Genomic DNA, 25,222 nt, shown 5'->3' on the forward strand with positions numbered 1-25,222 from the left:
ATAAAAATCCTTGGTGAGTAGTAGGAGAGAGGTTAGGTCTGTAATTAGAGGGACTGGTAACTGAAAACAAATTAGACACCATCATTTCATTCATTCTAAGGAGGTACTTAGAATGAAATAAACATGACTCAGAGGAAAGCAAAAATAAGCAACATTGGGCATCTGCTTTCCCTCTAATTGGATCCTTGGATCTCCTGCTGGGAGACCTTGTAAGCAAGGACTCTGCCAATTCATTTCGTCTCAAATGTCAAGCATGTTACAAAAAAAAAAAAAAAGATTCATATATTCAAATAGGGGAGGGGACTATTTAACCTCTGAAGTTCTTTCCAACAGTATTATTTGAGTTGCTCACAGAGTCAGACTTTAAGGGTCCACTCATCTCCTTGCCCATTTCCTTTTTCTTTTGGTTTTGGCTTTTCAGCTGGTATTAATATCAACTGTAATTGCCAGCATTTGGCGCAGTGGGTGCAGCAAGCCTTAGCTGAAAATCTGCCAGAGGCAGCCTGTGGAAGCTGGTACAACAGGAAGTAGCTCGAGGGGTCGCTGCCTTGTCCCAGTTCTCAAATACAGAGAGAGTCATCCGCGACAGAAAGAGGAAGCGGTCTGTATCCTCCACCTCAGCCCTACAGAAGCTTCCCCTCCCAAACTAATTTTCTGCAGAGCTCTTTTGCCTGCCAAATGATCACTTTTCTTGATATAAAGAAATACCCAACTGTGGCCTTGAGGAAGCTGATGAGTAAGCAGGGGATGATTCATTGACAGAGAGAAAAGAGAGCTATATAGCATCTGGGAGATGGAAAGCTGGAAAGAGGAGGAGCTGTCTCTTTTCTGTCTGGTGTCCCATTTCCCACTTCCAGGCCCTGAGGCTCAGCTGAATTAGAAATCAAACTAAAAAAAGACATCTCGGGTATACCCTGGGGCTTCCCAGCAGGATCTAAACACTTCCCCATATAATAGCAGGGTACTATAATTGATGAATCTAAGGAAGCCCAGAGCCTCCAGAAAAAGGTAAATCTGTATTCACATAACCTGTTAAAGTAGCAAGAGAATGTGTAATGTATTTTAGAAGGATTTATATCAAAATAGATAAAATATCATAAAAGAGAGCTCCTGCTTCCAAATGTTGAAGAATTTTTTTGTCCCACTTGGCCTCTTAAAACACACACACATCATCATCATTATAATCATCATCCTGAAATTTTAGACCCCTGGTGACAAGGAGAAAATCTGTTCACTTATTCATACCTTCAACAAATCTTTACTGAATGTCTGCTATGTTCTAGGCACAAAGTGCTTGGGGTACATTAGTGAAGCCCTCACAGAGCTTAAGTTCTAATAAATAAGTAAATTCTATACTATGTTAGAAGGTAATAAGCGTTATGGAAAATAAAAGGGCAAGCAAGATAAGAAGAATCTGGAATTCCAGGGGTGAAGGTTCAAGTTGCAGTGTTAAATGGGGTGGTCAGGACGGAAGCTGAGAACTGAGCAAAGACATTGCAGAAGGCGAGGGAGTTAGCCAAGTGGCTAACTGGGGGAAGATATTGGCTTGGACAGCTCCTTACCTTCTTCAAGGCAGAGGGAACAGCTAAAGCAAAGGGATAGACAATCTGTTTAAAGAACAGCAGTGGGGTCAATGTGGCTAAATGGGAGAAATTGAGGGAGAGAGGGGAGCAGAACAGTTCAAAGAGGCAATGGGGGCCAGATCCTGTATAGCCTTGTGGGTCACTGTAAGAACTTTGGCTTTTACTCTGATTAAAATGAGAAGCCACTATAGGGTTTTCAGTAAAGGAGTAACATGAAAAATATCAAACTGACTTATATTTTTAAGGATCCCTCTAGCTTCCATGTTGAAAAATCTTTTATAGTATTTCAGGCAAGAGATGATAGCTCAGACCAAGATGGTATCATTGGATGAGTGATAAGAAATTGGATTGTGGGTATATTTTAAAGGTAGATACTAAAGGATTCTTAATGGATTCAATATGGGGTGTGAGAGAAATAAAGAAGTCAAGAATGACTTGGGCAACAAGGATTTGCTACCTAGTGGCGAAAGCCATGGGCAGAGGAGATTTTTGGGGGAAGGTCAGAAGTTCAGTTTGGAGCATCTTGAGTTTGAGATGTGCTATTAGAAATCCAAGTGGAGATGTTGAATAAGCAGTTGGGTGTATTAATCTGGAGTTCCAGAAGGAGCTCTGGGCTAGAGAGATAAATTTGGGAGTTTTTATCATATTGATAGGTGAGATCACCAGGGAGTGAGCGTAGATAGAGAAGAGGAACAAAGATTGAGCCCTGGAGTCCTCAATTAAGTGGTCAGGAAAATGAGGAAAAGGTGAAGGAGACTGAGAAGGAGCAGCTAGTGAGACAGGAAAACAAAATACCCAAGAGAACACGGTGATCTGGAAGCCACATGAAGGCTATCCAGAAGGAGTGATCTGCTGTATCATGCGCTGCTGATGGGTCAAGAAAGACAAGATGGAGAATTTACCATCGGATTCAGCAACAAGAAGGTCATTGATGACAAGGATAAGGGCAGTTTCTATGGAGTTATAGGTGTAAAAGTCTGATTGAAGTGCATTATAAGGACAAGGGGGGAGAGGAATTGAAGACAGCAAATAAAGACCACTATTTTAAATGGGGCCAGCCCCATGGCTGAGTGGTTAAGTTCATGTGCTCTGCTTCAGTAGCCCAGGGTTTGCCGGTTCGGATCCTGGGTGCAGACCTATGCAGTGCTCATCAAGCCATGCTATGGTGGCATCCCACATAGAAGAACTAGAATGACCTACAACCAGGATGTACAACTATGTACTGGGGCTTTGGGGAAGGAAAAAAAAAAAAAGAGGAAGATTGGCAACAGATGTTAGCTCAGGGCCAATCTTCCTCACCAAAAAAGCATACCTAAAAAAAAAAAGACAACTATTTTAAAGAGCTTTGCTGTTAAAGGGAGGACAGAAATGTAGCAGTAGCTGGTGAAGATGGAGGGTTAAGATAAATTTTCTTTCTTTCTTTTTTTTTAAGATGGGAAAATTAATATCATGTTTGTATGCTAATGGAAATGATCCAGGAGAGATCAATAAATAATTATACAGAGGAAGAGGGGGGACCATTGTTGGAGCAGTGTCCTTGAGTTGAGGAGAGGAGATGGAATCTAGTGCATGAATGGAGAGATTGCTTTAGTCTAAGAGTATGGATTATTCTTCTATGATAAGTGGCAGGATAATTGGTGTGAAAGTGCAGATAGTGGATGGGTGGTAAATGTGTTAGTGGAAGTTCTCAAGGCCTCGAAGGAGGGAAAAAAATAACACATAACAAAGGATTAGGAATCAGAATGGCTTTACATTTCTCACTGGTAACAGTAGAATCTAGCAGACAAGTGCTCAAGGCCTTTAAAAATCTAAGGGAAGTTAATTTGCAATCTAATAATTCTATATCCAGCCAAACTATCACTAAGGAGTACAGACTAAATGCATTTTCAAACGTACAAGTGTGCTCGATATCTTCTGTTTGTGTTTCCAGATCCGCTTTCCACTCTTCTCTATCTTTCTTTGTGCTCAGGGAAGTAGACTTGAATGGACTGCTTCACTTGAGTTCTCTTGCCCTCTGGCTTCTGGTTGGGTTTGGCCAATGTGAGACACTGGTAGGACACCAGGGAGCAGAAAGAGAGAGGTCAGTGTTGTCTTCCTTTACTGAAAGCCACAGATTTTGCTGGGCAGCCCTTTCCTATGGCTGCAGCTTTCTCTGGTTTCCAGTAAATACTTCTTACTCTTTCCCCTTCAGGCCTAAATCTTTAGGCTGTTGCTTGCCCCATCTCTTAATATTGTTCACATCTTTGTAAACAGTTTCTTTGTTAAGCTTTCATCTAGCACCCCCCAAGAATGCCATTTTTTCCCTGGCTGGACCTTGTCTGGTTACACAGGTCTCTAAAAATGTATCCGTACACCCTGTCTCATAAAACTATTGTAGGAAGTTCTCCACTAAAATAAGAAGAAAAAAGAAGACACAGGAATGAGGCAAAAGGAATCCCAGAACAATGGTGAAAGGAGATCCCAGGATGAAAGTTTTGTATCAGGAGTACAGAACAACCAATTCAAATTGGAGCAGGCTAGAAAGTTCTTAAAGATGTCTTTAAGAAGATTAAATTGTTAGAATACCTAATGAGGAGTTTTACATAACTGGGACAAGAATTTGAGACTGAATTAGAGTAAAGGACATAGAAATCTAAGCAAATAAAAATCAAAGCAGTTGTTACTTTTAGAGATAACAAAAAGAGTTGGGCATGAAATCATCGTATAGGAAATAGCTCAACTGTAAACAGCATTTTAGTAACAAAAATTTTAAGGGACTGATGAATTCTTCCCTTTTATAGACTTCCTTATAATACACAGGTTCTCTATTTTTGTTATGTATAGATTTCCATAGATGGTATTTATCGTAACAGCATCTAAAGTTGCCAGGACAAATATACACAATGGAATACTACTCAGCCATTAAAAAGGATGAAAGCTGGCCATTTGTGACAACATGGATGGACCTTGAGTGTATTATGCTAAGCAAAATAAGGCAGAGGGAGAAAGTCAAATACCGTATGATCTCATTCATAAATAGAAGATAAAAACAACAACAAACAAACACATAGAGACAGAGATTGGACTGGTGGTTACCAGAGGGGAAGTGGGGAGGGAGGACGGTGAAAGGGGTGATTAGGAACATGTGTGTGGTGATGGATTGTGATTAGTCTTTGGGTGGTGAACATGATGTAATCTACACAGAAATCAAAATATAAGGATGAAAAAAAACCCCTGAAATATCTCACTATATGCTCTTATACAGTTTTGCCTACAAAATATGATTATGTTGACATAATATTGATAAATAAATATATTACAATCTTATGTAAATATTACATTTCATTCATTGTCCATGTTATTATAGAGTATTATATACAAATAAATATATAACTGATTAAAAAATAAATAAAGTTGCCAAGACATTTATTCTAACATGATTTGACCCACGATTTGACAGAGTGGAAAGTCAAAATCTCAGTTTATCACTTGTGTGACCTGGGGTAAGTTACTCAATTTCACTGATCCCTTTAGAACTATGAGGATTGCAAATCACAACACGTAGAGTGCCTGGCAGATAGTGGGCACTCATAAATGACCTTTTGTCAGCCATCTTAATGGAGCAATGCTGGACAGAGATATTTTAAAACCACAAAGAATACAACTTTGACCTCAATATAAGTGGGCAGTTGAGCATCTAGAAGTCATGGGACATTAGACACTATTATAAAGTGTTATAATACGGTGTTATAAAGTTATAAAGCCTGACACTATTATAAAGTAAATATTTTCCAAAGTAAATCTGATACAGAACTGACAACTCTGTACATAAGCCAAATTGAAGAAAAAATGCTCTGAAGGTGAAAGATGACTGAGGGAACAAAGTACAGAGAGTGAATCAACACTTAGAAGGGCCAAATGCAGTATACAGCTCTCCTCTACAGCAGTGACTTAAAGATCCAGTTTCCCCTTGGAGTCCCTGTCCTGCTCGTCATCATACAAAGCCTGGGATCCCAAGACAGGGTTCTGGTCCCTTTCCTAACCAGATAAACAAGATATGAAAAGATTTAGCTGCAGGATTTCATTAGGTCTGTCAATTTCAGGGGTTGGTCAGATACGAATGTTTTGAAAGGTAAAGGAAAACATGAGTCAGTAATAAACATATATCGAGCACTTAAGATTTGTCAGTCACTGTTCTAAGCCATTTTACATGAATTATCCCATTTAGTCTTCATAACAATTCTAAGTCCTTTTATCCCCATTTTACAGATAAGGAAACTGAGACTCAGAGAGGTAAAGAAAATTCTCTAAGGTTACATAGCCAGTAAACTGAATGAGCTGGATCTAAACTCAGATTTGCCAGCCTCCAAAGCCTTCTAACCGCAATGTTAATGTATAGCAAATACAGCCTTTAGCTATGGATTTTCTCACTAGCCTAACAGCATTGATCAGGTCATATATTAGCAAGTGATCTTCAAATATGAAACGATAGCAACAATGTTGCCAGCCCTGCAGTCTAGTGGTTAAGACTTGCTGCTCTCATCTCTCCTCGCTGTGGCCTGTTCGGTTCCCAGTCAGGGAACCACACCACTGATCTGTCAGTTGTCACACTGTGGTGGCTCTGTAATGCTGAAAGCTATGTCACCAGTACTTTAAATATCAGCAGGGTCATCCGTGGTGGACAAGTTTCAGAAGAGCTTCCAGACCAAGCAGACTAGGAAGAAGGACTTGGCCATCCTCTCCATGGGCCATGGAAACCCTATGAATAGCAGCAGAGCATTGTCTGATACAGCCCTGGAAGATGAGACGATGGCACAAAAGACCCGGCAGGGTTCTACTCTGCTGTACACAGGGCCACTAGGAGTTGGAAGAGATTCCACAGGCACTAACAGCAAAGTGATAATGTACAAAGGCCAGACTATTTTAAGCAACTGCTCGTACAAGGTGTACTAGGATAGAAGCTTAAAACCATCAACTCTTTCTGGACGTGGAGCTCAGACATTCAAACATATTTATATATTTAAATATATATAGTAAAGTTCTGATAGAAAAGAAGCTATTTTAGGGCTATCTGAGGTTCGTTCTTTTCCATCTGTGTATTCCCACTGCCATAACATAGTTAAGTGTTGAATAAGCATCTGTTGACGGGATGGACGGATGAATGGATGGACGAATGATTCACCTAGTGGGTGATTTTAAATCTCACGCGGAGTCTCATACAAAACATCTAGACCCTTAAAACAAGCCCCGTCAACACTCTTTGTCAGGCAGCTGCTCAGAGGCTGGGGGAACCTATTTCTGATGTGGGACCAAGGTTTGAGGAACACGTCATCACCTGAGAAGGCAAAAAGCCCAGAAATACAGGACTACAGTAACACTTCAGACCGGGGTTGCACAACACCCTCTTGCAGCGCGGCGGCCCATTTCCATCTTGGAGCCGATAAGGCGTCGGTGTAGGCGAGGGAGTGGCGCTCAGCCTGAATGCTAGTGGGACGGCAATGACAGCGCAGGAATTCCACGGTGGCTGCGGGTTTTGTGGACCCAACTGAAGAGTGGGAGGGAGCACTATTCACCGGACACACCCCAACCTGCCCTGCTGCAGCCCAGGGCTGCGGGTGGGGCGGCGGGAAGCGCTTCAACAGGTTCAGCTCAAGAAGCCTGGAGCCGCAGAAGAGCGGCCTGCGCGGCCGCCCACGCATGCGCACGCGCATCCTTCCCCCCCCCCCGACAACGCGCTCCCGCCAGCCTGTAGCGCACGCGCAGTCCGTCCTCGCTCGCTCTGTCAGTCCCTGCAGGGCCCGGGGCGTCACCCCCGCAGAGCCCGCCCCGCTCCCGTGCGCCGAACGCTCCATATCCGGGTTCCCGCCGCCCCGCTGCCGCCGCCGCCGCCGCCGCCTCTCTCATTCAGCCTTGCCGGGAGTGGTGTGGTTCCCCACCAAGATGGCGGCCGTGGGGCGAGTCGGCTCTTTCGGTTCCTCTCCGGCGGGATTAGCCTCGACTTACACGGGCGGCCCCTTGGCCAACGAGCTCACATCGGGCAACGGCGGCGCCGCAGCCGGCGACGACGAGGACGGGCAGAACCTTTGGTAACGACCCCACCCCTCCCTGGGTCCCCGCGGGCACTCCCGGCCTTGCGGACCCCTCGGGATCCCGTACCCGCAGGAGCTCGGCGCCGGGCCCAGGCCACTGCGCTCTCGGCAGCCCCCTCCCGGGCGCGTCGAGGCCGGCTCCGTCCCTCCCGCGCTGCGGCCCCGGCCCCCGGCTCAGCGTGCGCCTTGCTCCCCGTTAGGTCCTGCATCCTCAGCGAGGTCTCCACCCGCTCGCGCTCCAAGCTCCCCGCCGGGAAGAACGTACTGCTGCTGGGTAAGTGTCCCCCGCCTCGCTCCGCCCCGCCCCGGCCGGCCCACACCCCGGCCCGGGTCCTGGCCCGCCCGCCCGCTTTGTGCCGAAAGCGGGTCCTGCCCCGCCCCGCTGCCCGGCTCGTCGCTGACAGCTGGGGAAGAAGGGGAACGGGGACCCCTGCCCCGGGACCTGCAGGGACCTGCCCTCCGCAGAGCCCTTTCTCCTCCCCTGGATGTGGGGGTGGCCCCGACAGCCTTCCCAGAGAAGGACCGAGTGCAGGAGCCCATCTGAGGGATTCCTGTGGTTTGGGGTTTACGTAGAAAAGGACACTTTTTCTTTCACGACAAAAATTGATATCAGAAGGCTCTTCTCAAGAGCTCCAGTGCAAATGGCATGCTATTAATATTTAATAGCTGATTCTGTATAGTTGACAGAGAAGCTAGAAATGAGACCTGGTAGTCGTGATAAATGTTCTTGTTTGATTCAGCTTTTTCGGTTACAGTGGGCTCGTGTTGCAGCTGCCTTTTTAACTGTCACTTATAATTCTGAAATTTGTGAAGGGCAGTGGAACACCTTTCTAGTTCAATCCCTTCAGCCAAATGGATGTAATAAGGGGAAATGGTCTAACGTCTCAGTTCTCCTGATTGTTCTGTATCCCCTTCTGCTCTCTGGAAGTTATGTATTTTGTTTCTTTAGTGATTCTGAGGGCGGGCGTAAAGCGCGGGGAGGGAGAGCAATTCACAGGTTCACATTTTTGCAGGCTTAGCTCCTGAGTCATTTAGAGGAGAGATTTCTTCCATATTCTTTAAATGTGAGAGATTGAAGTTTGACTTAGAAGATGGTGGTTAAATTTTAAAACTTCAGTGTTGGTGTCTCAAGACTATTTTTGTTATGTACATCTAAAAACATAAGGAAACAAAGTCAAGTGCTACTTGACAGGGTCTACTTTTAATAGGAGTGTTTCGATAGAAACAAATTACTTTTTTTGCATTAACTGCTCCCAATCTAGAATATATGATTCTTGAGTTTCTTTAAAGTTACATGGAGCTAGTTGAAAAATTAGTTTTTGCCTTTGTTTTTAATGTGATTAAAAGCATCTGCTGCAGCTTGACCTGGGTTCAGTCATGACCCTGTAACATACTAGCCGTGTGATCATAAGTGAGTTCCTTGACATTTGTAAGCCTCAGTTTCTTCATCTTTAAAATGGATATTATAGAAATAATAATGTCTGCCTCCTAGGGTGTGGGGAGGACTGAATGAGATGATGTTTGTAAAGTGATAATAGCACAGTAACTTTTTGTGATAGATTTCTTTTAACTGGATTAGAAAATAGTTTTTTATCAGAACTTTTTAAAAATTGAATTACTGGGGCCGGCCCGGTGACCGAGTGGTTAAGTTCGCGCGCTCCGCTTCGGCCGCCCAGGGTTTCACGGGTTCGGATCCCTGGTGCGGACATGGCACTGCTCATCAGGCCATGCTGAGGCGGCATCCCACCTGCCACAACTAAAAGGACCCACACTAAAAATATAGAGCTATGTACTGGGGGGCTTTGGGGAGAAAAAGGAAAAAATAAAATCTTTAAAAAAAAATTGAATTACTGCCTACGTAAGTGATATTTATAGGGCAGAGATAAGCAAAAAATTTTTCAGAAAATGTTTTAAGTTTACTAATTTAAACAAATTACTATTACTCACTAAACTAAAATAAACTTAAGACAGTGTGACCTCCTTGAAGTGGATTATATTTTAATTAATCTAAGTTAAATAACATTCTTTTCAAATACTGTCATTGTAAAGATAAGATTCCATAACTTTGTTCTCATTTATAAGTTCCTCCCAGTTATTCATGTGCATTAGATATTGCTTAGATGATTCTGTTTGTAGTGAAACAAAAGTGACAGTTTTCTTCATTTCTTGATGTTCCTGATCTGCACTGAGGTCGCACCACACTTTTTTTGTCCCGTCCCCCCCCCCTTTTTAACCTTCTTTTGACACTGGGTCAGTGCTTGCGACTGAATATACTTAGAGGCCCCAGGCTCTTCCAACCTTTCATACTTAGAATAGATTAAATTTCTTTTTTTATGAGCTTAATGGTTCATAAATCTTCATCTGGTATCAAGCTATATGAGCTTGAAATTTAAAATTTTTCTTTGAGTACTATTAGGATTTTTATCAAAGTTCTTTTCAGCTGTGGAAGACTAATAGCAGATTTTTATACTGGTTACATAAATAGGATTAATTTTCTGAAATACTTCTAAAGATTGCTTAAAGACATTTTATCACACATTATGGCGGCATTCAATCTATGCTGGTGGAGGGAAGAAACAGAAATAGGGATTGTAGTTTTCTTTGTTATGAGTTTGAAGGTGCTAGGCAGGAAGATGCTTGGCTCTAACGTGTCTTTCATGAATTATGGTCATCTCTGGAGTCCTGTATTTAAAAAACCAAGTCTGAGAATATAACAAACTTTTGCATTTCTGGAGACAACCTAGAATAGGAATGATGATTAAGGCTTATGTACCCTGGACAGAAATTGCCGTTTAACCTTTGCTTGCTGCATGGCCTGCTCTGCCACTGTTTATGGGAGAAAAGGGTAGGGACTAGCAATGTATGCATGTGTATGAGCCATTCTCAAAGCATTGTCTTCGAAATCTTAGTGCCCCCTCCTCAAGTCTGGGAGGTAGATGTTAGCACCAATTTATAGATAGGTAATAAATTTTTGAGACATGTTAAGTGAGTTTTCCAAGGTTACACAGCTATAAGGGCCCCATGTTTTGTGATTCTGACATGACTCTCCAACTTGTTAGAAGTCCCTGCAAGGGAGAGTGCGCCATATACTCTTCTTACTGCATAACTTTTTAAGAAGGCTATCTTTGAGTCAAAGTACTAGGAATTGCTTTAAAGTAAAACCCGAATATTTGTTGGATTCTAGGATGTAACGTATTGAGGGACACCACTGTGGTCACAGCACTTATGTTTGAGCAGTCATTTAATCTACCTAGGCCTGACCCCTGGTGAAACCCAGAAACACTGTGACATTAGTGTTTAACCATTCTCTTTCTTGAAAGATCTTGAGAATGAGCTTCAGTAAAGTTTATGTTTAATATTAAAGGCAAAACTTCTTGTGCATGTATTTTAAATATTATTTAACTTACAAATTGTCCTTTTAAGAACTGTTTTTTCCTCTTTACCCTGTATGTTTAAACAATTTTTACTACAGTAATTGTAATTATAGTTTAATAGCTGCTTTTAAGAGTACTTTCTCCGTATCTTGGTTACTTTCCCATGTTTTGATAAGAAAACTCCCTAAGGAAAATGACAGTAGTGATACCTAACATTATAGAGCACCTACATGTACCAGCCATGTAAGGATTGTTTACATACTCTGGTTATCCTCTTAAAGATCAAGGAACAGAGTTGTTAAGTAAATGGCCGTAGGGTTACACAGCCAGAAAGAGACAATGTCAGGATTCTAAATTGTACAGCTTGGCTCCAGAGCCAGTATTCTTAACCTGTACACTGGACTGTCTCCCTAAAGGAAAAAGAGAGCTTTCTTTGTAGGAAAAGTAGATGTTTAGCAGTTACTAATTAATTTTATATGATTCCCCTGATGTATCTGTTTCATTGAAAAAATCTTGTTGATTTAGATTAATTGAATTCATTGTCTATTAATATATATGTGTACTCCTGACCCCCAGCACAGTGTCTGCCTTATAGATCAGACATAAGTATAATTTTAGGAGTTGAGGCCCACATGAATTAATGAAAACTAGTTGGCTCTTCGGCAAATCACGTAAGCCTCATCTTTCTCTTCTGTAAATTGAGGTGCGGATTTAGTGATCTGTGAAGCCTTGTCTGATCTGACATTGTCATTTGTTTTTATTCTAAAAGTTGTGAGTTATTAAATTTTTTTTTATTAAGATTATGATAGATTACAATCTTGTGAGATTTCAGTTGTACATTATTGTTAGTCATGTTGTGGGTATACCGCTTCACCCTTTGTGCCCTCCCCCCACCCCCCCTTTTCCCTGGTAACCACCGATCAGTTCTCCTTGTCTATATGTTAAGTTCCACTTATGAGTGGACTTATTAAATATTTTTAAAGAAATGTTTTGAAGACGCTGCGATTGGGTTTAAATTAATAAACTTTGCGCTGTAGATGTGGGCTCTTTGCTTCCACCCAGGGAAGAAATCTAGAGTCTCTAGTTTTCCCTGAAGGCGCTAGTCCAGGGTATTGTGCAGCCAAGAAAGTCCCACACAATGCTGAGCATCCTCAGGAGGTATGTTTGAACCAGTCTTCTTTCTTATTCAGGAACAAAACTAGCTTCTGTTATGCTTGAATTATTGCAAGTAGGAAACCTCAAGATACACAGTGGAGCTAGAGATCTGGTCAGAAAAGTAACTTGTCAAGGAAGTGAATAGTTTTCTCTGGGAGAATTGACTCTAAAAATAATGAGATTGTTCAGTCTGAAACTTCTTGTGAGAAGCTGGGATTAAAGATCATCAAGGTACCATGACTTGTGGGAAACAGATTTTTATCAGTTGAAGTATGTTAATATTTTTTGGCGTAATTGGTTATGGGAGTGTAATGCAAGGAATAGAGTGTTACTGCATATATAATACTGGATTGGTGATTTTCAAAGGATTAACATAAAATTATTTATTGCATGTTATGTGTTACTCCTACTAAAAATACACCAAATATAAAATGTTTTGAGAGTCCAGTGGCATATTGGTATTTTATTCATCAAGGTCAGCAATTTATTATATAAAGGGCCAGATAGTAAATAATTTAGCTTTGTGAGCTATGTGTTCTCTGTTATAACTACTCAGCCCTGCCCTTGCAGCTCCAAAACAGCCATAGCCAGTACATAAATGAATGGGTATGGCAGTGTTGAATAAAGTTTATTTACAAAAACAGATTTGGCCTGTGGGCTGAAGTTTGTGGATCCCCTACTTTAGGTTATTATGGACATCAATTTTATCAGTAAGCATGGATGCAAGTTAATAGAAGTTTCTGGTTAATCGAATGTGATGTTTGGCACATAATAGGTGCTCAGTAAATAAATGTCTGAATGATGACCAGCTTTTACTCAAAGTATCATTGTTATTCCAGGTCAAAATATAGCCTGAACGTAGGTTTAAAGTGTTAAGAGGAGCTCATGTATTTACTCCAATGTTTGCCTGTCAAAAACAGAAAAAAGAGTTGGTAGACCTGCAGATGTAGGCCAGTAGAGTGTTAATTCGGCTGGTATGAAGTCCATGTGAGAGAGAATGTCAGCAAAAGCACTTTGAAAATGCAAAACAAAGAGAAGCCTTGAATTAGGAAGAAGAAAGGACCAAAGTCCAGCATTAGACTGTTATTAATAAGTGAATGGCCACGGACTAACCTTTTTGGGCCTTATTTTCCTTACTTGTAAAGTCAAGGCAGTGGCTGTTAGAAAGACTTCACAGATTACCTCCTCTCTATTCATTCGTTCATCAGACATTTATTACAATCATGTGATGCATAAAATACTTTGCTGAGTCATCTGAAGAAAACAGGGCTGACTAAGACTCAGTCCCTCCCCTCCAGGAGCTTATAGGTTCTGGTAGGAAAAGACTCGAAGTAGTACAAATCAAATATGAAATAATTGATAAGTAAGTCACCTAAGATTTTGTGGAAAAGGTGGTACTGAGCAAAATTTTGCTGATTAGGTTGAGGAGAAGAACTCTGCAGGCTGCAGACTGAGGGAATGTGTTGCAGTGGTTAAAACCCAGTGAAAAGGGATGGGGCAGCTCAGGTATGGTGGAAGGAGTCCTGACCTGCAGGCACCAGGTCTGGGAATCAGCCTGTACTACCATTTGAAGCTGTGGGATTGTGGGCAGATTACAACCTTCTGACCTGTAAATGGAGATTCTTTCATACTCCATGGGGTTAAAAGAAGTAAAAGAAATTATGTCAAAAACACCTTCATTTCAGAGCCGGCTTGGTGCTTAGTGGTTAAGGTCACATGCTATGCCTCAGTGGCCTGGGGTTTGCAGGCCCGGATTCTGGGCACAGACCTGTACACTGTCTGTCAAGTCATGCTGTGGCAGGCGTCCCACATATAAAGTAGAGGAAAACGGGCACGGAGGTTAGCTCAGGGCCAATCTTCCTCAACAAAAAAGAGGAGGATTGGGGGCAGATGTTAGCTCAGGGCTAAACTTCCTCAAAAGAAAATACACCTTCATTTCAAAATTGGACATCACTATTTTAAGTTATAAAAGTACTACATGTTTTCTTGCCAGAGAGAGAGAGAAAATCTACAAATATAAGAAAATGAAAATAACGTATGATCTTACCATGTAGAGATAATGAGTGTTCATTTTTTCTATGTGTATATTTGTGTTTTTAGAAAAATAGACTCATCATACCTTATGGAGTATTTTGTAGTCTGATTTTTTTTTTTTTTTAGTGTATCAGGGGGTTTTTTAAATCAGAATAGATAAGGATTTCTCCCTTGTAGTGACTGAATAATATGTATGGCTATACCATGATTATAATTGGTAGACAGATCATTATTGTTATACCTCATTTTCTGGTTGCCCAGTATTATCTTTGGGATAAATCCCTACAAGTTGACTTGCTGAGTCAAAAGTATATGTTTTTTCAATCTTTCTGTCTATTGCCAAACAGTCTTCTAAGAAAGTTGTATCATTTACATTCACACCATCAGTATTAGAGTACTTATTTGTCTAGCACCATTGCTGACACTAAGGATTATTCATTATAATGTTTGCGTATCTTGGTAGGTGGGTTAAAAATTGGCACCTTAATTTAAAGGCAATTTAATTGTATAAGATATACCATATTTGTTGATTAAGATCTATTGTTTTAGTGTCACTTTGACTTTCTGGAACATAGGAACTGTTAATAACCATTGGGCTTAGCATTTATTGGCCTTGGTAAATGTTTATTGAATTACACTGAGTGGTTTTTGGTTTGTGTCTAGTCAGTCTGTGAGAGTGAGGGAGATGTTAAAGGATAAATTCTCTTTTTTACTGTAATATGGATTGCTGAATGGTGAGATCCAGAGGTAGGGCTTTGGCCAGCCCATGGAATGGGAGCGATCGTGTATTTTGCCTATTAACTTGCATGTTCTGCTAGGTGCTTTATTATGTAGCATGTTTACTGCGTTACAGAAGAGGGTTTTGAGTCCCAGGTTACACAACTGAGTTAGAATTCAAAATTGGGTTTGTCTAACTTTCTACTCTACAGGCACTGCTGACATATTGGAGGGATGTGGTCTTGAACAGGCATAAATGTTTACTTAAAAGCACCAGGGGCAGCTGATTAGCAGCTTCTCCTTGCTCTTGCCAGCTGAGGCAAGGAGGAGGTGCTCCCTGTGAAACAGGGAGCAATCCAAAGGTCCTCCCCCGACTTGGATCATCCAGATAACCTGTGGAAGAACATGCTGAAGGTCTGAGCCCAAAAGTAGTTCCTCTGAAGACCCTTCATGACTCTTGTCACAAGAGCTTTCAGATAGAATAGGATGATTTACTTTACATCATGCAAGGCCAAATCAAAAATGTCAGCTTTGCAATATTGATATCTCACTTGGGTAAAGAAGGACAATGGCAGGCTAGAATTCTCCTGACCTGATTATCTTGATGCCATGGACCTAGTGTATCCAGCAGAGGTGTGGAAATGTGAAACAAAGCTCTGCATAGAAAGCAGATGTCAGGTGCACAAACCTGTGCTTTAGCCTTCCACAGTAATAGGAGAGGAAACTCGGAGAAAAGGGAGGCAGCGTACTGCTTAATTTTACCTATTGTCATCGCTGTTTACCTCGAGCTGGATGGAGAAGACTAGGCGATGTCTATAGTGTTTAGGAGTGCTGCTGGATTCAAATCCTGACCCTTCTCTAGCAAAGTGCTTAATCTTTCAGATTACACTGTTTACCTTTTAGGATTATTTGAGGATAATGTGAGATATTGTTTGTAAAACACTTCAAACACTTCAATTGGAAATGTTCAAGATAGCTGTTATTAATGTATTAGTGTCCTTAGGTGTTTTTCTTTGCTCATTTTCATTATTCATGTTTTTATGTTATCTTTTAAAAATACAGTTGATATAAAGGAATTTTCTAGTGTATCACTGAAGAAGTAATGAATGATAATAGTCAGAGAACTTTAAATTCATCACCATAGAGATCGTCTGGTTTTACCCCCTGTATTTAGAAGATAGAGAGCAAGCGGAAATACTTGGCTTGTCCAGGCTCACACTACTAATGGTGACAGTGTTGCAGTTAGAAATCACATCTTCTGAATCTTTGCATTTTTCCTCTCAATTAAATTATCAATATAGAGTTTATGGACATTACATCCTGTTGTTGGTTTAGAGATCTGTTGGGGAGATAAACAGTATCATGGACACACCTTTGTCCCTATACAGTCATATGTAGCTTAACGATGGGGATATGTTCTGAGAAATGTGTCGTTAGGTGATTTCGTCATTGTGTGAACATCATAGGGTGTACTCACGCTAAACCTAGACAGTGTAACCTGCTTCACACCTAGGCAGTATGGTGCTAATCTTATGGGACCACCATCGTTGATGCAGTCCGTCATTGACAGAAGCATTGTTATATGGCACATGACTGTATGTTTTCATGACTGTGAGTTTAAGGAGATTTTCTTTTGCGGTCAATTTGGTTTTCAAATCTGAACTGAGAAGAAGTGAGAATTGATGGCTGTTATTGCTTTATAGTAAAACCAAATTTCTTTTAAGTGCTTGGATCTTATATTTGGCTCACAGAGAGTGACTTATTTGGACAGAGTTCAGACAGATAATTTGGAATGCAGGCTTATTTGCTGTGGATAATTTCACTGTACTCTGATCAATAAATCTTTTCTGCTTTGGTTCATTCATGAGGACAGGAATTGGTTGTTTTTATATGGCCAGCAAGCTAAGAATGGGTTTTTGTTTGTTTGTTTTCATTTTTAAAGAGTCGGGGGGAAAAACAAAGATGAATGTGTGCCAGAGACCTGGCCTGAAGAGCCTAAAATATTTACTATCTAGTCCTTTAGAGAAAAAGTTTCCCAGCACCTGCATGAGGACATGAAAATAGCTTTATTATAATAAAATTTGATCTAAATGAAATGTTTTGGTTTGTTTTAAAACACCTTTGAAATATGCCCTCTTTAAGAAAATATAATATAAAAATGCAAATTTCGATAAAATATTTAGAGACTAATTTTAACATCATCACCCTAAAGTGTTCTTTCTTTATAGAAGGGCTTTCATCTTAGTCTGTTTAAACAGGAACTCTCCTTGTGTAAGTGTATGTGTACAGATCATTAACTGTTTGGCTGGCACACTTAAAGCTAGTGTGTCTGTCTCACTGCCAGCTGAAGGCCAGGGAACTGAAGATAAAGCTTTCTTACAGTTTATAGATGATAGGGAGATAATTCTTTCAGATTGTTTGAAACTACGCGGACCACTTTGCTGTACTTGTCACTTTAAAGGTGTATTAAGTCCATGGAATGAAGTACATGTGTAGGTATTTTTATTTTGTTTTATTTTACACCTCAAATTATTAGACTCTGTGTTTTGTTTTCCAAAAATAACTTCGAATATAGTGATTTCTTTCTTGAATTGTTTGGCCATTAAAGATGATCTTAAATGTCTATCAATGCCAAAGACAAGCATCCTGAATTTTAACATCTTCTAATCCTTCTAATTGCCTAATAGAATAAAGAGAGAGGGTTCACGATGGACTTTTTAACGTCTTCGAACATAGTTCAGCTTGGCTGTGGCAAGGCAGCTAAGGACCAACAATTCAGTCCAATGACTAGAAAGCTTTCATAAGTTTAGTAAAGGACGTGTGTGTTATGAGCTTACACTATTTATTGATCTGTAATTGATGCGAGGTAGCTGCGTGAGTTTTAGAGATAAGAGTAATGAATTATTTTAATAGATTATGGTAAAAGCCCAGGACAAGCAGTTACAGATGAGATATAATTATGAAAATAGAGACTGTGGTTGGGATTAAGAGATATGAACATTGGTAAAGGATCTTCTATGTATAGGACAGGTACTATAGACTGAATGTGTACCCCCAAAATTCATATAAATCCTAACCCCCCATGTGATGGCATTAGGAGGTGAGGTCTTTGGTAGGAGACTAGGTCATGAGGGTGGATCCCTCATGAATGGAATCAGTCCCTTTATAAAAGAGACGTCATGGGCTGGCCCAGTGGTGAAGCAGTTAAGTTCCCACACTCCGCTTTGGCAGCCCAGGGTTCGTGGGTCTGGGATCCCAGGCGTGGACCTGCGCACTGCTTGTCCAGCCACACTGTGGCAGCGTCCCACATACAAAATAGAGGAAAACTGGCATAGATGTTAGTTTAGGGACAATCGTCCTCACCAAAAAAAGGAAGAAAGAAAACAAAATTTAAAAAAAGAAACTGAGGACAGCTCTCTCACCCTTTCCGCCATGTGAGGACAGGGTGAGAAGATAGCCGTCTGTGAGCCAGAAGTGAGCCCTCACTAGACATTGATTGTGCTGGCACCTTGGTCTTGGACTTCCAGCCTCCATAACTGTGAAAAATAAATGTCTGTTTTTTATAAGCCACCCAGTCTATGGAATTTTTGTTATTGCAGTCTGAAGAGACAATGACAGCCGTGGTTTCTCTTTTTGGTGAGCCAGCAAGGACAGTGGCTGTTAAGAATAGGATAATTTCTTGTCCATAAGCACGTTAAAAGCAAGAACTTTATATCCTGTTTACTGTTAAGAAAACCTGCCCAAAGAATATTTGTTGAATGAAGAGGACAGACTTGACACACTTATAGTCTGCTGGAGGAAACACGAATAAACTGACACACTGCAATGAAGTGAAGTGTTGTAAGTGTGCGGTGTGCTCTTGGGAACACAGGGCACTTAACCAGACTTGTGAAGTCAAAGAAAGCTTCTTAGAGGAAACTAAATTGTGACTGGAAGGATAAGCTAGGGTTCTGCTGGATGTGGGGAGGGGAAGGGAAGAATATTCCAGAAAGAAGTGATGTCATGTGTGAAGATCTAGGATTGGGAGAGACTGAGGCCTCTGCTGCACTGGAAGCAGTTGTGGATGGTTGGAGCCTAGCATATGGGTGTGGGACATGGTGACAGATGGGCAGGCAAGGTAAAGGGCCTTTTTAAGGAGTATTGGCCCTTATAGTTTGCCCTTTACCACAAGAGCAGCAGGAAGACCCTGAAGGGTTTTTTTTCTGACATCTTATGGAAATTCCAAACATACAGAAAAGTTGAAGGAATTTTGCAGTTAATACTCATATACCTAAACTTAGATTCTACCATTAATATTTAACTATATTTGCTTTATCACTTGTGTCCCATTTCCCTCTTTTTTGATGCATTTCAAAGTAAATTACAGTTATCAGTATGCTTCCTTCTAAATACTTCAGCATTCATATCAGTAACTAGAATCCCCTAATGGGTCCTAAGGGCGAGAGTGGCGTGATGAAATTGTTTCTAGAAGATCACTCAGCTGCAGGATGGGAAATGCATCAAAATACAGTATGAACTTAATGAATGTTCACTTTTGACTAGTACATTGGTATAGTGAGAAGAGAACTAGCAGGAGGCTATGGATTAAATGCTTGAAGACATAAAAAGAGAAAAAACAGTCTAACAAACTGTGTGATTTGAAGATATGTATAACCCTAGAAAGAGACTACATCTTTGCAAATACTGCACATAAGATTTCTGGAAATAGTAGGTAACAAATGAGATTTTGTTTACAGAATATGTCTTCATTGGCCTTTTTAGACCTTTTATGAAATAGGTCTATTCACATGTTCACATTTGCCATCAAGACAAATCATATCAGAGTTCATTTAGGTGTAGAGAAAGTGAAAGCTACAGAAAATGATCATTATAATTGAGGCTTAGGACTTGGGCTTAAAATATGTGTAAAATGTGCATGTTCAATTTCCAGCTGTAACTTCCACATCTTGTTAAAGTTGAAGAGAGGAGAAGAGTAGTTGATATAAATTTTGTTCCCAGAAAAATTTCGTTTCAGGAAGCAAAATGCTTCCTGAAACACGTTGAGAATCTTCTCTGTGCCAGGCATGGTTAAGTATTAGAATATTCTTGGGAATAGGATATTCTGTTTTTTTCCTTATTCTGTTTTCTCTTGAGAGCAGAGAGGAGTTTGATTTGGATTCTCTTGGCAGACTTGGATTGTTGCCATACTCCCACAATCTTTGTGAGACTGTGGCCTGCCATCAGTTTCCTCCTGTGTAAGTAGAGAGGGTTTCATTGGAGTTCCTTACAGCCTGTGCTAAGTTTATGAAATGTCTTTATTCTCAATGTGACCACTTCTCGTTCGTTACCAGAAGTGAAAAATTTAGAAATCACAGGGTAGGATAAAAATCTCAAACTACGTGTTTGCCATATTAAGTTTATTTTACATTATACTCTTTTTCACTTTTAAATGTTGTAAAGTGTATCTTTTTTTAAAAAATTTGTTTTAAAGATTTTTTTTTCTTTTTTCTCCCAAAGCCCCCTGGTACATAGCTGTGTATTTTTAGTTGTACTTTCCTTACTTCCTGGAATGCCTCTCCCTCCATGGTTCATTAACACTGCAAGATTTGGCTAAAGTATTATTTTCTCTACAAAGCCCTTTCTGATGTCCAAGCAAACCCAGGATCTCCGCTTAGGGCTGGCTTCCTGGTTTGTTGCATATCTCTAGTATAGTCCTAATGACGATATCTTGAAATTGTCTCCTGTTTGTTTTCCCTCTCCAATCTAATGAGCTCTTTGAGGGCAGCAGCTTTCACATACAGGTCTTTGTATTCCTGATGCTTGGCTTAGTGTAGTAAACGTCTAATGCAGTGGTTCTCATAGTGTGGTGCTTGGACTAGCAGCATCAGGAACACTGGGAACTTGTTAGAAATGCAGATTCTCGGGCCCCACCTCAGACTTACTGAATCAGAAACTCAGGAGGTGAAGCCCAGCAATGTTTGTTTTCACAGGCCCCCATAGGTGAGTCTGAGACATTTTTTGAGAACCGTTGTCCAGTGAAATGCATGATGGACAACATTCACTCAAAGGAGTAAACTCTGGTCTCATAATCATAAGTGGGGGAGAACCCTTCCACTTGTATTCAGTCCTTAGAAAAAGAAAACAGCTATGTTCTGGTGATGGATGCGAGAACTTAAAATAGTGAGCATAGATAGTTGCCACTGACAGTATTTTTGATGTCATGAATTTGGACTCAAAATCTGTTCTGAGCCTATTGACTTACACCTTTAAAATTGTAGTTGGAGCAACTAAAAGGAAGGCACAAACTTGTTATTTAAAGAATTACTCATAATATCACCATAAGAGATAACCAAATTATCAATGATTATTTCTAGCTGATATTATCGATTTTTATTTTGCTTATGCTTAAAATTATTTACAAGTATGTATTTTTATTCAGAAAGCTTTATATTTCAGTAATTTGAAATATTGAAAACAAGTTGAAATAAACTCATCTGAATTTTTTGACTCACTTTAAGGTATCTTTTCACTTTCTAACATCTAAAGTGGGAATTAAAGAGATAAGATAAATCCTTGGTCATATTAAATGAAGTTTTATCTGACGACTGCCTATTTTTATGGATCTGTATGTACTTTAGAGAATTCTTGTTGAACGTTGTATTGTTGATGTAAGCTTCTATTATAGGTCTGGGCGCTAAGTTTTTGTTTATAATACGTAACATTGTTTCTGTGGGATAATCAGTTTTCAGTTGTTGTTTTGCCTGTCATAAGAGAAATCGATTCTTTCCTTTCTAGTTCTAGAACAGACTCAGATTCCTTTTCTTTTTTCTTTTAAGTTAATGAACTTTATTTTTCAGACCAGTTTTAGGTTCACAGCAAAATTGAGCGGGAAGTACAGAGTTTCCAAATATCCCGTCCCCATATACGCACACCCTCTCCTGCTATTGACGTCTCACAAGGTGGTACATTTGTTACAGTTGATGAACATTATCACCCAAAGCACATAATCTACCTGAGGGTTCATTCTTGGTGTTGTACATTCTATGGGTTTTGACAAATGTATAATGACATGTATCTGCTGTTATAGTATCATACAAAATAGTTTCACTGCCCTAAAAATCCTCTACTCTGCCTATTCAGACTCTGTTTTTTTGATGTCAGAGTTTTCATAGATCTCCTCACACAGTGATTTAAATTATTTTTATTATGTCTAATGCTCATGCCTACTTAAGTGACTAGATAAAAATTCTTTGAATTCTTTTTGTTTACAGTTCTTGAACATCTACCAGACTTAAAAAAAATACAAACTGAATGCTGTAAAGGCCATAGAACTGATGAAATTCAAATGAGCAATCAATATAACACATGGTATTTTGCTGAAATTAAATGCCAGTGTTGGATTTAATAGTAGCCAAAGTACCTATTTTATTTTTCACTGGTTAACTTTATTATTTCCATTTTAAGCATGGTGGATCATCATGGAAATCATTGTCATCATCGTAGATATTACTATTTTCAACTCAATTTGTTATTTTTAAACCAGTTTGATAGTACACTGCAAAAATAGTACTGAAAAATAAGTACTCATTTAATGTCAAGTTCTTTATTGCCTGTTTAAGGCTACAGTTATTGCTATGAAGTGTTGGAAAATAGTTCATAAAAAGAACCAGCCTGACCAATACAGTTGAATATAATATTGACTGCTCTGGATCACTTTCTTTTGAGTTTGGCATGCCTGTGTGTCTACTCTCTTTCTTCTGTCTTCTGTCAGCATTACTTGGCCTCAACTTGGCACCAGTAGGATTATAAACATCTATATAGAGGTGGGTGCTGCAATCTTGTGGCAGATTTTAGATATAAAGATGGTAATTCAGAAGATCTAAGACATATGTAATTTTTTTTTAAAAGCTTAACATGAAAATGAAAACGATTTTTAAATTCTTAGAGAACTCGTTAATCTCCAGGAATAAGTCCTTAGATCCAAGAAATTCACCTTTACAAATACTATTAACATGGTACTGCTAATAACTAAAGAAGTCCGTGAAACGGTAACATGTAGTATTTAAATAAATTCACAATACAAAAAAATCTTCACCAAAACATTGAATAGCTAGCCTAGTTTTAAACTCTTTAATCTTGTGCTAAGTTTAAATCACATGATTTCTTGCTATTAATATCTTTTTTAAGTTTATGTTTTATTTTTGTCTGTTCTACATTCCTTCTACCCTTGTTCTTGCTCAACTTACTACCTCCAGCTCCCACCCTCTCCCTTGCTCCATATTTCTTATGGTTTCATGATTTTACTGAGGCTCTAGTCACAACTCCCTGCCCTAGTTAGTTTTGGTGTACCCTCCATCCTCCATGCTTGGCCTGTAGGTGGGCACATGACCCTAACTAAGCCAATTAAGAGTCTTTACCTGAGAGTCTTCAGACTGAAAGCCAAGAGAGAAAGTCTTTTGTTCCTTGTAGATTAAACTGGCATGATGTAAGAGTTGAGCTTCCTGAAAAATACCCACAGAGGAAGCCATTTGTAATAGGATAGAATGAGACTTAACCAGAGGAGCAGAGACACTTGGGGAGAGAATCCTGGAGGTGAAGTCTGCATCTTCAACTGTGTAGTTGCCTAGTTATCATCCATCAAATTACCCTTTTTTATTTTGCTTTTTCTCCCAAAATCTCCCCGGTACATAGAAGGACCCACAACTAAAATATACAACTAGTTGTGGCACGTGGGTCGCTGCCTCAACATGACCTGATGAGTGGTGCTGTGTTTGCGCCCAGGATCCAAACCAGCGAAACCCTGGGCTGCCGAAGCGGAGTGCACGAACTTAACTGCTCAGCCACAGAGCTGGCCCCCAAATTACCCTTTTGATTGAAGCTAGTTCTAGTTGGGTTTTTCACGTGGTACTGGAAAGCATCCGTAAGTAATCCATATTGTAATTTAAGGGATTTGTCCTTTTTTATAGGTGAAGATGGAGCTGGAAAAACAAGCCTCATAAGAAAAATTCAGGGAATAGAGGAGTACAAGAAAGGAAGAGGATTGGAATATTTGTACTTAAATGTTCATGATGAAGACAGAGATGGTGAGTGTGATTTATTTGTAATGTTAAGTTTCCTGAAGCCTTTCCAAGGTGCAGTGCTGCACATGTTAGTCTTTGACTTTTCTTACTGTGTCATTTTTCACCAGGAGTCCTACTACATCATGCCGATCAGTAAATCGTTATGTTTAGGCATACTTTTATTGATTTGGAATTGGGATTTATGTAGTGATATTTTTAAACGTCTTAAGATATCTTGGTGTGGAGACTTTCGCTTTCATGCTGTCCTTGAAGAATCTCAATTTTTCAGTTCATTTTCGCTCAGATAGTAAAATAATAGGATCCTATGATTGTTTTGCTAACTCTTTTCACCTTCTCATTTTTTGACGTAAAAATGTCATCTACGCCCCAGCTTTTCTCATCTGATCAGCCATTTTTTCCTTCTATAGATCACTTGCCTTCTCGTTTTTGTATATAATATCTTGAATTTGCATGGCTCTATCTGCTGATGGTAAGAATAGAAACATGTTATTCAGTCTGTGGTTTGGGATTGAGAAATATAAAGTAGAGGATGCTGGTGTTTTATGTTGGCAGTTAAGTCATTTTCAGGAATATTCATTAGGCCTTTACTAAAGTGGTAGATGTGACCTAAATAGTTGATCCTTGTCAAAGCCAGGAGACATCTCCTGTGGAGATGTCCTAAAATGCCAAGTAGTATTGTTAGTTGGATGATGAAATAACTTAACCCTGTTGCGTTGGTAACTTTCTTTTGTCTATTGTAGATCAAACAAGATGTAATATATGGATCTTGGATGGAGACCTATATCACAAAGGCCTCCTTAAATTTTCCCTGGATGCCGTTTCTCTGAAGGACACTCTAGTTATGCTGGTTGTTGACATGTCAAAGCCTTGGACTGCTTTGGATTCTTTACAGAAATGGGCAAGTGTTGTTAGAGAACATATTGACAAATTAAAACTTCCTCCTGAAGAAATGAAAGAAATGGAACAAAAGTGTGAGTAATCTAGAAATATTAATATAGATTTCAAATACAAAATTTCTTAGCTGACTACCATAATCGTTAGGATTTTTTGACTATGAATAAGGTTTAATGAAGAAAACATAATGTGACTACTGTTTTTGAAATTTGGTTTGAGTGATGTGCTAGGTTTTAATATAGTTTTAAATTGGAAACGTATACATGATGAAGGTGCCTTTTCTCCTTTGCCACAAGGCCGTATGTGTTCATTTTGGGAAGTAGTTTTTCAGGATAAAA

The 25,222-nt window shown here is 39.9% G+C and overlaps 1 protein-coding gene across 1 annotated transcript in view; it reads left to right on the forward strand.

The window, feature by feature from the left end:
- The first annotated feature begins 7,244 nt into the window (after nt 1-7,244).
- The window catches only part of DYNC1LI1 (dynein cytoplasmic 1 light intermediate chain 1), a 35,129-nt gene continuing 17,151 nt past the window's right edge, over nt 7,245-25,222 (forward strand). Inside the window, exons 1-4 of the mRNA XM_046675612.1 lie at nt 7,245-7,648; nt 7,852-7,925; nt 23,877-23,993; nt 24,731-24,961. Of these exons, the coding sequence (XP_046531568.1) occupies nt 7,260-7,648; nt 7,852-7,925; nt 23,877-23,993; nt 24,731-24,961 (811 nt within the window). The 5' untranslated portion in view covers nt 7,245-7,259. The remainder of the gene's footprint in view (nt 7,649-7,851; nt 7,926-23,876; nt 23,994-24,730; nt 24,962-25,222) is intronic.

The sequence above is a fragment of the Equus quagga genome, chromosome 1, assembly GCF_021613505.1.
Source record: "Equus quagga isolate Etosha38 chromosome 1, UCLA_HA_Equagga_1.0, whole genome shotgun sequence".
Taxonomy (NCBI): domain Eukaryota; kingdom Metazoa; phylum Chordata; class Mammalia; order Perissodactyla; family Equidae; genus Equus; species Equus quagga.